This window comes from Gymnogyps californianus, chromosome 4 (assembly GCF_018139145.2).
Source record: "Gymnogyps californianus isolate 813 chromosome 4, ASM1813914v2, whole genome shotgun sequence".
Taxonomy (NCBI): domain Eukaryota; kingdom Metazoa; phylum Chordata; class Aves; order Accipitriformes; family Cathartidae; genus Gymnogyps; species Gymnogyps californianus.
This window is the reverse complement of record NC_059474.1, coordinates 41,556,422-41,570,646: the sequence shown is the minus strand read 5'-3', so window position 1 is coordinate 41,570,646 and position 14,225 is coordinate 41,556,422. Positions and strand designations below refer to the sequence as shown.

General features: G+C 41.6%; 1 protein-coding gene across 1 annotated transcript; it reads right to left on the bottom strand.

Moving 5' to 3' along the window:
* Window positions 1-870: 870 nt before the first annotated feature.
* Window positions 871-2,710, bottom strand: SCRG1 (stimulator of chondrogenesis 1). Its single transcript, XM_050896679.1, has 2 exons — window positions 2,475-2,710; window positions 871-925 (listed from the first exon to the last, which is right to left on the bottom strand). The coding sequence occupies exons 1-2, from the start codon at window positions 2,708-2,710 to the stop codon at window positions 871-873; spliced, it is 291 nt and encodes a 96-aa protein (XP_050752636.1).
* Window positions 2,711-14,225: the final 11,515 nt, after the last annotated feature.

Here is a 14,225-nt window from a genome sequence, read left to right as displayed (position 1 = left end):
CTTAATTCTGGGGTACTGTATTTCAAACAAGGCTTGATTAAAAAAGCTGCTTAGGTGTGGATTTTTATGTTGCCTTAACAGACCTTGCATCAGTCTCATCCTTTTTAGACATCTTTCTGAATATATATATACTATTGTAACTGTTCTAGTATTTTAAAAGTTTGATGTTAAGATTAACCAATTTAAGATTTTAGAGGTTGCATAGTTAATGCAGGTGACCAGTTAGAATTAAGATCTAATTGCTAAGACCTAATTAAGACCTAAATGTGCTTTAGTACTATTAATGTGAGTGTTTTTCCCAGTGGAATTTTCAGATATGAATGGTGAAAGTTTACCTTTTGTATGTGCATGGGTTTTTGTTTAAGATGCCTAAATAGAACGTGGGATCGTGTCTGCAGAAGTGCCAGGTACTGAGTAGCTTTGGCTTAAAACAACATTAACTGTGCGGTGGCGATAGAGCAATAGAAAGCTGCACTTGCCGCAGGTTGCCGAGAGAGTCGCATTCCTAATGACGTAAAGGCTTAAGCTTGGAGTTTCTTCATCAAAATTAGTTGAGAATGTTGTGCTGAGTAACACGAGTTAGGCTTTTTGCTGGGGGATGCATATTAGGATGCATTAAGAGCTTTTACAGTCTTTTACACCATTATGGAAATTAAGGCAGCTACCAAATTTGAAAGGAGAACTTCTTACGTATTTGAAATTCCAAGAAGGTATAGAAAGGAAATTTTTCTACAGTGTAAAAAGAGGCACTGTCTTGTGGTTAGAAAGGAAGGGGTTTTTGTTGGTAGTGGTTTTGTTTTTCCCCTTGAAAGCATTATTACGTGATTGTAGAATGATGTCTGTTGTCTTTACCGGCAGACTTGATGTCCATCACTGACTGTTGCAGGGGATCACAAAAGATATCTTTGGTCCAAAGAAAATATCCCTGAAAGATATTATCAGATATTTAAATAATTAGATCATTGGTTTATCAGAACTTTAACATGACATGCATTTCCAGTTGTGGATTTTTTTAGCTTATGGCGGGATATATGTGGGATTACTGTGTTTGTGGGATGCCCTTCCAGCAATGCAAATACAACTGCAGGTCTGGATGAAGACACTGCATTTCTACCTCTGCTGGCCTGGTTTGGAAGTGATGGCAAAACTTTCATTGACTGACCAGAGTGCCAGGACTTCACCCTGGTATCTTAGCTTTGAGAAAGTAAACTTACCAAATACATAATATTATAAAAATAAAGAACTTTGGCGTGTGCACACATACTGCTTAGTGCAATTTGTCCCGAGAGCAGACCTGCAAAGTAGGTCTTCTCTACCTCAAGATGGTGGAAGGAAGACCTCCTTTAAGAGGCTTTATTAGGCTGCTGAAAGCTCAGAGGTTGAAGCTGGAAACCCAAAGTGTACTTCAGGGTGAGGACACCACATCTGGTTTTAGGGAGAGTGAAATATGAAAAACTTTTAAACCCTGCTCTCAGTTTGAATATGAGGTTTCTAGCTTTAGAAGTCATCCCCACTTGGTTCAAATCTAGTCCCCTATGGGAGTGCTGAAAAGTTGCCTTTTATTGGATTTTAGGGGACTTGAGAAACTTGGGTGGTAAGAGGAGCACATATAAAAAGTCATTTTTGCTTGTCTATATAATGCCATCACATTTTAGTGTCCCTGAATTATTAGTAAGTTTCGAAGTGTTGATATTTTTAATCTAAATTTCCTGAAGTAAAGGTGTTGCTGGAAAGCTGAATGAAATAATACCTCTTAATACATTTTATTACTTCAAACCAGTATAGGCTGGTGTTTATTAACTCAATATTAGTTTTGTTGGGATGTACATTCTTTCTGTAAAACAACAACAAAAAAACCCACGTTCAGTGAGAACTTCACCATTCAGCTTTGTCAGCAGTGCCAGTGAGCCAGAGAGGTGTCGACGTTCTTGGGCTAAATCATTTCCCTCCCTTGCAGGCATTTGTGAGCCTCTGTTTCCCCCTATTTGCTTTCCTACTTTAAACAGCTGTCTTTACAGAATCATTTATTCAACTGACGTATCGGCATTCGCCTTGGAATAGCAATATGGTTCTTTACCATGGAACAGAAATCAAATGGTTTCGTTTATGGTCCTGAAAACATCTTCATTGCAAAGTGCTGTGAATAAGGATTTGATGTAGTTCTCATGCTTAGTTTAAATCAAACAGAAGAGTCAAAAGTTGGGTGATTTAAATGCTAAAGTCCCCTGTAATAGGACATGCAGGTTTACCAACTATGCTAAGCATGTCCTAGGTGAGCCCCTGAAAAACAAAAACTGAAAACTGGCAGTGTATCAGGTAATTGGCTGTATCTTGACATAAATTCAAACCATCTGAAGTGAAGCATTTCTTTAAAATGATAGCTTATTCCTCCAGTGGAAACTGTAAAATGATGGAAATATAATGGGTGGTCATATAGAACTGTACAAGTGTGTATGAAATGAGCATGGTCTTACTTTGGGCAGCAGAGCAATTCATTCAAGTTGCAGTAACAGATCACCTCGCAGCCCTTCCCTTCCCAAAAGTGATCTTGCAGACCATCATTGATTTGTCGAAGGTTCTGCGTGCCTTCGGGGATGTTGTGGCAGTTGTGGTCTTTGAGGGCCCTCTTGTAACAAGAGGGACGCCAGGAAGGCACCGCGGGGGTACCCAGGAGGGTGCTCAGCAGAAGCAGCGCCGAGACCATCTTCATTTTTGCGAAGTTTCCTGCAGCAGAGTGCTAAAGAGAAATGAGGTATGTGACACAGGTATAGCTGCTGAACAGATCTCTTTCCCCAATTTGCTTTGTCGCTTGCATTTTTCTTTTTTCCTGGGAACTTTTGGAGGTTTGGGCCTGAGTGCTGGAGAGTGTTTTCTCCTAGGAGGTAAATAATATTGCAGTAGAATTGATATTCATTACTTTCTGTACAACCTTGGGAATCCTTTCATTGGGAATTGAGGCTTCTGTTGCTGGCAATTTTGTTGTTTCTTTGGCCTCTCACCTTGAGAAAATTGCTTTGAGCTGGCCGTGTTCTCTTGGTGGTGTAAGTGAATGTATCGATTGCTACCAAACCAGGGGAAAATGTCCGGGTGTGTTTCCTTGCCTTCCTGGCCGTTTTGGCTGTTGAAACAAGAGTCACTCACATAAAATTAATAGTATCTTTCCCCATCAAAGTTGTGGAAAAACTGCCTGCTGATTGAATCCTCTGTCATGGACTGCTGGAGAAACTGAAGTGTTAACCAGCAAAGGAGGCTGAAGCTCTCTGCAGTGCTGCCAAGTGCCACTGTCCTGGACTGCAGGCTCTGGTATGATACAGCATTACTGAGAATTTTCTCTTTTTATCTTTTTTGGTACTGCAGACTGCTTAGTTGAGTCTTGCTACAGGAGGTCATTATGGTTTAATTGGCTTTTTAAAAGATGGGATAAATTATCCCTTGCAAAATTCTCCTGTTGGTCACTAGCCTTTCCATCGTCTGCATGAGCTTGTTTAATGCTAGCTGTGCTATTCTGTGCTGCTTTGCACAGAGACTGACCATGCCACAAAGCTTTGGATAAGACCTTTGAACTTGCATTCACTTTTAAATTAGCATTTTGAACAATGCTTCAACCTAGACTTTATTGGTATTAGGAGAAAGAGTAGGGTTTTTACCTTTCCTCATGCTTGAATGAAAGGGGTCTGATATCTTACTGAATTTAAATAGGAATTCTGCTCTGAAAACTAACCTAAAGCAATGGCCAGCTCTGCCCAGCGAGCTCTCCCTGAGTGCTCCTCACTGTGCTTGTGTTAGCCTCAAGGAAGACTTTGCTGCTCTTCATCTTGTTGGCACTTCGGAGTTGATCCCCCGACACGATGACATTATGGGCTGGCCCCAGTCTTTCTTGTGGGGCTGCAGAATAGAGTGCTCTGGACTAACCTGAAAATAACTAGGCATAAGGCAATGTCTGATCAAAGACTGTCAAAGGCCAAGTTAAGATGGCAGAGGTATTATCTAGATAAGAAAAAAATAAGGCATGCCAGCTATAGAAGTCAATTAATTGAGTCCCACTTGGGTTACTTTGTTGTTGTGGTTTAACCCCAGCCGGCAACCAAGCACCACACAGCTGCTCGTTCACTCCCCCTGGTGGGATGGGGGAGAGAATCGAAAGGGTAGAAGTGAGAAAACTCGTGGGTTGACATAAAGACAGTTTAATAGGGAAAGCAAAAGCTGTACGCACAAGCAAAGCAAAACAAGGAATTCATTCGCTACTTCCCATCGGCAGGCAGGTGTTCAGCCATCTCCAGGAAAGCAGGGCTCCATCACACATAACGGTTACTTGGAAAGACAAACGCCATCACTCCGAACGTCCCCCCCTTCCTCCTTCTTCCCCCAGCTGTATATGCTGAGCATGATGTCATATGGTATGGAATATCCCTTTGGTCAGTTGGGGTCAGCTGTCCCAGCTGTGTTCTCTCCCAACTTCTTGTGCACCCCCAGCCTACTTGCTGGTGGGGTGCGGTGAGAAGCAGCAAAGGCCTTGACTCTGTGTAAGCACTGCTCAGCAATAACTAAAACATCCCTGTGTTATCAATACTGTTTCCAGCACAAATCCAAAACACAGCCCCATACTAGCTGCTGTGAAGAAAATTAACTCTATCCCAGCCAAAACCAGTACATTTGTAAAACTCTTGAGATGACCCTTGAAAAACAAACAGTAAGCTATTAAATGTATAAATTTACTGTATTTTGTAGTAATTTTTCCTGGGTAGTTATATCACCACCATAGCTGTCTTGCTGATCTTCCATTTCTTCAGCCAATGAATGACATGCCAGACACTATAAGAAAATCTGGGAATTTGGATTCATATTAGGAATAAAATACTACACCTTGATGCTCTTCGATTATATTTTTTCCATACGATTGTGTGCAAACTTGTTTTTTGAACACCAGTAGCCAAATAAAATATTAAAAAGTGACCAATATATTAAAGAACAACTGAAATGAAAATAAGCTCTCGGGTATTTTTTAACTTCTGTTGTAGAAGCAAAATTCATTGAATGATTCCTTTTAGTTTCCCTGAACTTGTATGTGAACTTTTGAGTAGGAGACTCCTATAAACTACTAGTAATGGAGCCTTGGGGATCTATTTTTTAATTACCTTAGAGTGCAGTATTGAATAACATACTGTCTTTATTAGTTTTAGACCTCAAAACTACTTCTCAAATAAAGTAAACATTGTTCTAACTTTGCCTGATGTTGTTTTTTAGACTTGAGTAAAGAATCTGTGTTATTATAATAACGGTTTTATTTTGTAGGAGTATAAACACTGCAGTTATGAGGGTTCTGCTCAGAGAAGTCTAATGCTTAAAGAGAACAAATTTGTTTATGCTATACCTTGATAAATGCCAATGTCAAGGAATACAATTTAACATTCTTCTGTTCAGATAATTGAGCTTAATTATTTAAGTATTTAATGGAAGAAAATTTCCATGAAAGAGAAATTTAGGAGGTAGGGGGTTTATGCCTTTGTTTCCTGTGATTGGATTATTCTGTGAGTTCTTCCCCTGAGGATGAGGCATTCATCATATCTTGCTCTTGTGTACATTTTTTTTTATTCCTAATAATTTGCGTGATCTTTCCCTACATTCAGCTGGAATGCTCATTTGAATCTGTTGCCAGCTGCCTCTCTGCTCAAAATTTGCAGGAACTCATTCTGTCCTGAAAACGGGCAGATTTTCTATAGACTGTCAAATTGCTGGATTGAAAAATCGTGACCTACAATTTAAGGTAACTCACTGCTTGCCTTGGAATATAACAGGATATTGCTGTAGTGCATCATCGAGAGGGTTTATATGGGTCACTGCCAAAATCAGTATTAGCAAAGTCAATATGCTGGTGAGCTATGGCCAGACAGCTTCACTAACAGGTCGGTTATGCATCTTACCATTGCTCAGCATTGTTATTATTCAGAAAAAATATTATATATTTATGTAATTTTTATAATTATAAAATTTATTATAATTTTATTTCTGCTTAAATATTTCCTCTGGTTTTTTTTGCAGATCATAACCAAAAAGAAACTTTTAGTCAAAAGACCTTTCGTCAAAAGGCTATTTCTTTCCTGTGAGAGAAAGGTCCCTATTTGCGGATGAAAGATTGCCAAGGACCTGAGGTGTTTCATCAGCTCCCTGCGCAGGATTGATGTGATAAACTCGGCAGACCTTTCAGATGCAGCATCTTTTTCTGACAAACTGCTGCAACTTCTTTTCCTGAATACAGTTGCACAGATGATGGAATGTCACCAATTGCCTAGGCAAAGAACAGAGGTAGTACGTGCACATTTTTTTCAAAATGCATGTCAAAGACCTTATCTGCTTTTGCATACCATGGAAACAGTCTTTTCTCATAAAACAAATCAGGGAAATGTGATGAACAAATCCAATCACTAAGGTGACTCAAAGACTCATTGCCAGCAAGCACCCTCTTACATTTATTTTATAAAACCTTCTGAAAAGGTAGCAATGCCAATCATGCTAAGCCTGACTAGGTTGCTCTATCGAGATTATATCATTTCAAATTCTAGCAGGAGTAAAGCCATCTAAAATATTTAAAATGACCTCCTTGCATTTGCATAAGTTCTTTTCAATGAATTACTTTGGTTACTTTGACATGGTGTAAGTAAAGCTTGAGACCAAGTGCAGCTGGGAATACAAGTGCTTTGAAATAATTTGGAGTTTTGTTTAAAGGAAAATGGTTAGTTTGGGAATATGCACGGTGACACAGGAATCAGTGCTATCCCTGCTCTTTCAGCTGACAGGGTTTGAATTATCCTGCCAGGCAATTTGGCACCATACAGTCTTTGGATCCGCTAGATGCAGAGGTAGGCAGAAAAGACCAAAGAGAAAAACCCAAGTTTCAGCCTCCTTGGCCAAGAACAACAGGGTAGTATTTCATGAGAAGTGATGCCCTTTAAAGGTCACATGGTATCACTAGGAGCTCAGGTGTTAGAAATAGGGGATAGAAATAGGGAAAACGGAGAAATGGCACCAAATGTGTAATTCAGCACTTCTAGAGATCCTGCATGTTTGGTAAAAGATCAATATTTACAGTTTGGTCTATTAACTTTGAATGGTATATTTAATGGTTATTAAGCAGGCTGCATCTCCAGTTGCCTAATGTTGAAAGCAAGGAACACATTAACTGGTACACTTTTGGTGTATGATCTTTTCCAGTCTGTCCAGTGGCATGTGCTGGGTTAACAAGTCGCACTTATAATGAAACAAATTTAATATATATTTGCTTCTTAATGTGTATTGAGTTCAAGAGCTAAAAATACCTATTCAAAATAAAATGTCTTTTATTGTTTATTTGTTTGTCAAGTTTCCATTTTAGAAACATCTGTAAAATGCTGAGCTAAGCATTTAATATTTAGGTGTGTTAGTGCGTAATAGTTAGGTTTATTAGTACATTCCTAAGAAATAATTACACAAGAGCTGCATAACTGATAATATTATGAAGAAGTTTTTTCCATTTAAAAAAAAATCCTTCAAATCTATTTTGCTTGAACAGTTGGTGCCTTGTAAGGACAGCAGCTATTCCACTGAGGATGAATTCAGTGGATTACTGCTTTGTAATTACCATCAATACCATGATTCTTTCCAGAAATTGAGTTCTCATTAAAATCCATTTAGTTTTCTTAAAGACAGCAGTTCATTGTGAACATGTCTCTCTCCATATTCACCAATTTTGCAATAATATTGAGCACTGGAAGGCAATATAGTATGTTTAATGACTTCAGATGTTAATATGTAGCATCCAACTTCGAAGAAGAGCAAGATAGTAGAAGAATTATCTTTAGCTGGATCATATCCATGCATCTGTCTTGAATAGCATCTCTTGCCTACGATAGATCTGCTTCCCCCAAATCTTCTGCATGTTCCCATATATATTTCTAATTCTATACTCTGTAACTAGCATCAGCAGAACAAGCGCACAAGGATAATTTCAGGAGCAAGACATACCTTTCTCTTCTGCTTCACTCCCTTCCACTTTCTTGGCAGCTGTATCTTTTTACATGTACCCAGAGAGAGCGAGAGCTAGCGGGGATGAGAAGAGGGAGGGCTGATGGGAGATGCTGTACAAACAGCCCTTTGTCTGTCCTGACTTCTGCCTGCGACTGACGAGCTCTCTTCTCCAGCGAGGGGCCAGAGGATGGGCTTCAAGAACTACTTCTTTCAGTCACTGCCAACCTAGACTGGGGGGGGGGGGGGGGGGAAGGAACGTATCCTTTCTAGCAGGAAACGATTAGTTCATCCAGGATCCAATGAGAAGGTGTCTCCTCAGAGAGCAAAGCCTAACATCCAGAACAGGGGAAGAGGAAACACCCCATGGAATAACTGTGTCTTGCTGTGGAGCATGAGCAGGCTGGGGGGAGCAAGAAGGAGTAGGGTGCCAGGATCGCACAGGCAAAAGAATGTGGTTGGTGGACAGATGCCTTATTTTGCATTGAGTGGGAAGCGCAGACCTCGCCAACAATCTCATGCAATATTTTAATCCCTGACTTGGGATTGTTTCAGTTTTTTGAAACTGAAATAATAAAAAAAAGTAATTATTTTAACCAGACTGCTCACACAGCACACTCTGCAATGTCATGCATTGAGTTCGTTACTGACCAAACATTTAGTCAAGAGGTAAAACATTACATTGAACGGTATTTCAGAGGAAGTTATTTTAGACTAATATAGCTAATCAAATGATCTGGTACCATAAAAACACATAACGAGGTTCTCAAATGCAATTGAAGTATTATGTATTAATGAGAAAATAGTCTTGAGAGTGAAGCGTGTGTCCTCATATTTCTGTTGCAATGTGGCCCTCGTTCTATTATGGCCATCCCGGATCTATTTTGTGATGTGAATAGAGAAGCATGATTGCACCTTAGCTGCTGAGCTGTAATTCTTACATTTTCTAGTCTGCATCGTTTTGATTCTGACGTTGCTTTGTAAGAGTTTCATTTTCTGTATCTGTTGGGCTGCTTCCAGTACAGAGGTTTGTTAGGAGTACAAAAAAGTGCCTTTGCTCAGCTGACTCAGTTTACAATTTGATGTCTTGGTGCTTGTTCAGTTTGATTTGTCATATGCCAGAAGTGAACTAGGGCCTCTGTAAGAAGTGCATGTCCCATCTTCTGCTACCTCAGCAAGGAGAGTAGGCAAAGAGCACGGGTGCTTAGAAGCAAACCTCTTGAAGCTGAGCCTACCTACTCCTGGTGGTCCCATCCAGCAGGGTATTCCCCCTCTCTGCTAGAGACGGGCAGCTGGGACAGCAGAGAGCAGGAGGCATGGTTGTACCTCTGCCTCTAATTCAGATTAGAAACGTCAGGCAGGACGTTTTTTGCCGCTGCTGTTATGGGCACGGCAACTCAAAAGGGGAGGGAGGAGGTAGCTGCGGGCAGCTGCTGTCAGGACAGGACATCCTTGCCTTTTCAGGGTGACAAAATGCCTGGCGCTGCCTCTGCTTTTCTACAGAAATTCTTTTCTGGTGCGGATCCTGGCCACGGCAGTCCGTGCCTTAAACGAGATTATCCTAATGCCTCTGGGAGTACGTGGTGTTCCAGGGCAGCACTCTACTGTGGGAGGAGGCTGTGAGCCTGGTGCGGATGTACATCAGCAGGGGACTGGCTATAAGCAGGGATAAAACTCAGAGGAGGGAATGAGAGCATATTGTGCTGATGATCTGAATTTGGATGCCTTTTTAGTTAATTGCAAATAAATTTTGGTATGAATAATTTGAAGTTTTTATCAGAAGATGTCATAAAAGTGCATTAGGATTATTCCCTTGATGCCCATTTAAGTTCTCTTGTGTTTTCCAGGGAGTATCTGTGTTTCCAGAACACATTTTGAGAGCCCTGTTTAGACAGCAGTCCAGTGAACTGATAGTTTTGTTTATAAAGTGAAGTGTGTGAGGGATAGTTTTCTTCAGGAAAAGTTCTGCTGCATTTTGAGAGAAGACAGTTCTAACAAAGCTGGTGTTTTGCTGGTAAATTTTTTTTCCTCTCCCTCCATAGGTCCATATATGATGTTTTCAGTCACTGAAAACATTCAGGAACAGGAGGAAATTTTTGCCGTCATGGTGCTGCTTCAGAGTAGAGACTGGGAAGCAAATTGGGATTTGGAGGAAGCAAAAGTTTTAGGGAATTTCGGCAGGGAAATGCAACCCAAGAGGAGGTAGGAGAAGGCTGCTGTAGGAACAACCCTTTGAGGTGTGAAAAGGAAGGTAGTTTGTAGGAAAATGCATCGAAGGGCAGGGGAGCCTGCAATGGGAGAAAGCAAAGTGCAAAGCAGTACTTCCAGATCTTACCTCCTTTCCCCTTTCTCTACTTTGCCCCTAACCAATTGCCCTGAACATGTTTCTGTACTGCCTCTGTCTCCCTCTCTGTCTCCAGCCCTGGTGGCCCTTTCTTTATTTTTAGTTTCCTTCTGCCTTTTTGCTCCAGCACCGCATCCCCAGCAGGCTCGGCAGCCGGCGTCTGGTGCAGGCTGGCGGAGTGCCAGCCGTGACAGAGAGGTATTGAAAATCGCAGAGGCTTTTTGTTCCCCACCATGGCATCTGGGAGCTGCAGGAGAACCATAAGGAAATCTTGCTTTTTCACCCTCCTTCATCTGTGTAGAGATGTTAATCATGAATCACGTTCAACTCCTTATATTTAGAGACCCTGTTTTAGATGTATACATTTATCCCTGTTCATGTATGAAGAGGTATGGCAGGTAAGATACAAAGTAGAGCTCCTTTGGCTATTTTTTTTTTTTTCCCCCCTCCAGGCTGGAGCTGTTGGAGCCAGCAAGAAGTGATGGCCCGTGAGGAGGCAGTGGCAGATGGAGGCAGGAGGAGGTGGTGACAAGGTAGCAGCAGCAATCCATAGAAGAGAAGTAGTCTTCAAAGGAGAATGGCCCCTGGTAGGGTGAGAAAGAAGAAAGAAAAAGCAGCGCTGAAATTCAGCTGCAAAAGCATGGCTGCCTCTGAAATATAGCATTACTCTAGACTAAATTTTTGTAACATGCCCTGGGAAAATAATCTTACTTTTAATTTTTTTAAGTACTCAGCATTCTAAATGTGCTTTGTGTTTTTTAACGAGCCACACAGGTTTAGCTTTTTTTGTAAACAAAAGTCACTTTGCATCTTAATGTATCCTTGATATCAACACTCAGCTCTTTGCAGGCTGACAGTGAGAAATACCGATGCTTCTCCAGTCACATTAAATCTTAAAAGATACCACTTAACCTATGAGTCAGCCAGCTCATTAATATGTAGAGTTTATATAAGGAGGTCTATAAGGAACCTCAGAACCTGATTTTGGTGGATGATGCAGTCTAAAACCTGTACTTGAAGACTGTAAAGGAATGTAAGTATTGTAGGGATGCATAAAGACCTCAGACTTAATGCCAGTAATAATGACAGTGCCAGCACAGCTAAGACATTAACTGCTGTCATCATTTGTTACAGGATCACAGTGGGTAGGGTGCCTTGGAGTCAATCTTCAGCACAATGGATTTTTAAGCAAAGATAAAAATCTTATATGCTCATTGGCAAATATTCACATGTGTAAACCAAATATAACTCGCATTGCACCCCTCATGTCATGCTTTCCATCACTCAACATCTGTAATGTCAGTCAGAAAAAGTATTTGAAAAGAGTTTTGTGTGCTTTTACTTTGAGTAATTTTAATTTTGTGTCCTTTGTTCTGTTGATGATTGTTTTTAGAAAATGTCTGTGCTGTTAAATACTCTACAATTGCCTTTGCAATTCCTGTGTCTGATAATTTGCTTTACACCTTGTACCTGGGTTAGCCTGGGGGATTCATCTGAGTTTTCTGGAACACTGTTCATTGTTTGTTCTGAAGAAATCGGGAGTACAGTAGTTCTTGTTCATGCAACATTTCTTCTGTTTCTTGCCTTTGTTGTTGGGCGCTGCTTTACTTCCAGTGGCTGTTCTCTGTGGAGTCCCAGAGCCCCTCTGTTTCCTCTCTCTTTGATTTTTGGCTTCCTGGTTTTGCTGTTAGTTTTCTCAACTTTTTCTGCAGGCTGCAATCTGTGCTTGGTTAAAATATGCGACACAAAGCACCGAGCTAATCAAAGGCATCTTTCAGTGTATTTCCTCAGATCAATGGTCTATTGCCATGCTCAGGCTGTTGCTGCTTTTCTATGAAGGCAGAGAGGATGCAATATATTCAGAACCTGCTGATGCTATGAACTATCAATTCCAGACAGGCCAAATGAGTTAATGTTGTAAGTGTGTATGTATAAAGTCTGGTGTCTCAGGCTGGCAAGTGAATCTGAATGTATTATGGAAAAATTACTCTAAATTGGGAAACAGTTCCCAGTTACCAGCCGTCACAGATATTGGTTGTCTGATACCTAGAAATGCATGCCTGGTCTGATTCTTTGTTGATTCAGAATGTTACGGGGTTTTGTTTGGGGTTTTTTTACTGCTTTGCTAGGAATTAGCTATTGATGCTTAAAGGTGCCTGGCCTTGAGGGTGTGGAGCATTCCGCAGCTGCTGAAGTTGGTTGGTGCCAGGAGTCTGATAGAGGCAAAGGTGTATCTCAGTTTTCTATCACCTGTGCTAATTTCTCTGTAGTTAAAGGGGAAAAAAAAAAAAAAAAAAAAAAGGCAAAACAAAAAAAACAAATTTGTGTTAATTGTAAGGTCTGACTTAGTTTTCCTTAATCATCACCACTAAAAACATTAGAGATACTGCACTGACTTTTGAAGTCCTTGACCACACCACTGCCTTTTGCCTGTTACAGGGTAGCTCTGACCCTACACAAGGCTGCTTCCTGGCCGCTCAGCTCTGGGGTGTTGCAGAGAGACTGTAAAGGCTTGTCCAGCCCTCAGACTTTTACCCCTGCAGCTCATCCATGTGGTCACCAACAATGTATCAAGTGTGACTGTGTGGGGCAAAAGCATCTTTGCCAACAGGCTGGCCAGCCTGGTGAGGAGAGCTTTAAACAAGGAACAACAGGGGAGGGAGATGGCAACCCACAATTGAGTGAGGAAGTGGTGGCAACCTCAGGAAGCCTGCAAAAGAAGCAGGAGTGGAGGGAGGAGACCACGCACCTAATGGTTAGGCTACCACTCAAAGGGCCTGGAGAAATAGGCTGTGAGGAACACCGTGACGTTCAACAAAAGCAAATGCAAAGTCCAGCACCTGGGGAAGAATGACCCCATGCACTAGGATAGGCTGGGGACCAACTGGTTGGAATGCAGCTTTGGAGAGTAGGACATGAGTGTCCTGGTGGGTGTGAAGTTGAACATGAGCCAGCAATGGACCCTTGCAGCAAAGAAAGCCAAACAGTATCCTGGCCTGCATTAGGAGGAGTGTTGCCAGCAAGTTGAGGGAGGTGATCCTTCCCCTCTGCTCTTCACTGGTGAGACACACTTGGAGTGCTGGATCCAGGTCTGGGTGACCTAGTACGAAAGAGATGTGGACAAACTGGAGTGAATCCAGTGAGGGACCACAAAGGTGACTAAGGGACTGGAGCATCTATTGTATGAATAGAGTCTGGGAGAGCTGGGACTCTTCAGCCCAGAGAAGGGAAGACCCAGAAGAGATCTTTTCTCTCTCTCTAGCTATGTAAAAATACCTGGTGGGGACTGGGTAAAGAAGATGGAGCCAGACTCTTTTCGGTGGTGCCCAGTGACAGGACAAGAGGCAATGGACACTAGCTGGAACACAGCAGATTCCATTTCAAAATCTAAAGAACTTTTTTACCTGTGAGGAAGGTCACAGTGCCCACAGAGGCTGTGGAGATCTCCTTAGAGATATTAAAAACCCGGCTGAATACAGTCCTGGGCAACCTGCTATAGCTGACCCTGCTTGAGCAGGGGAGTTGGACTAGGTGGTCTCCAGAGATGCTTTCCAACCTCAACTACTCTGTGATTTCAGGCCCACGCTCAAATGGAAGTCAGCAGTTCAGCATAGGCTCCGGAACTGTAATCACCTGTACTGAGTGCACCATCTTGAATGAGCTCATGTAATTGTGGTTTGACAAAGCAAATCTTTTGTTTGCAGACTCCTTATCAGTCCCTATCACTCTGTCAGATCACAGCCCAGATGCCCTGTGAGAGCAGCAACCTCCCTGCGTCATGGCAAGTGACTGTGTATGCTACCGTTTGTTTCTGAACTTTAAGTATTAATAGATAATTTAGTTTCCTTAAGAGCCTCTAATGAGGGATTTTCACCAAGAACTT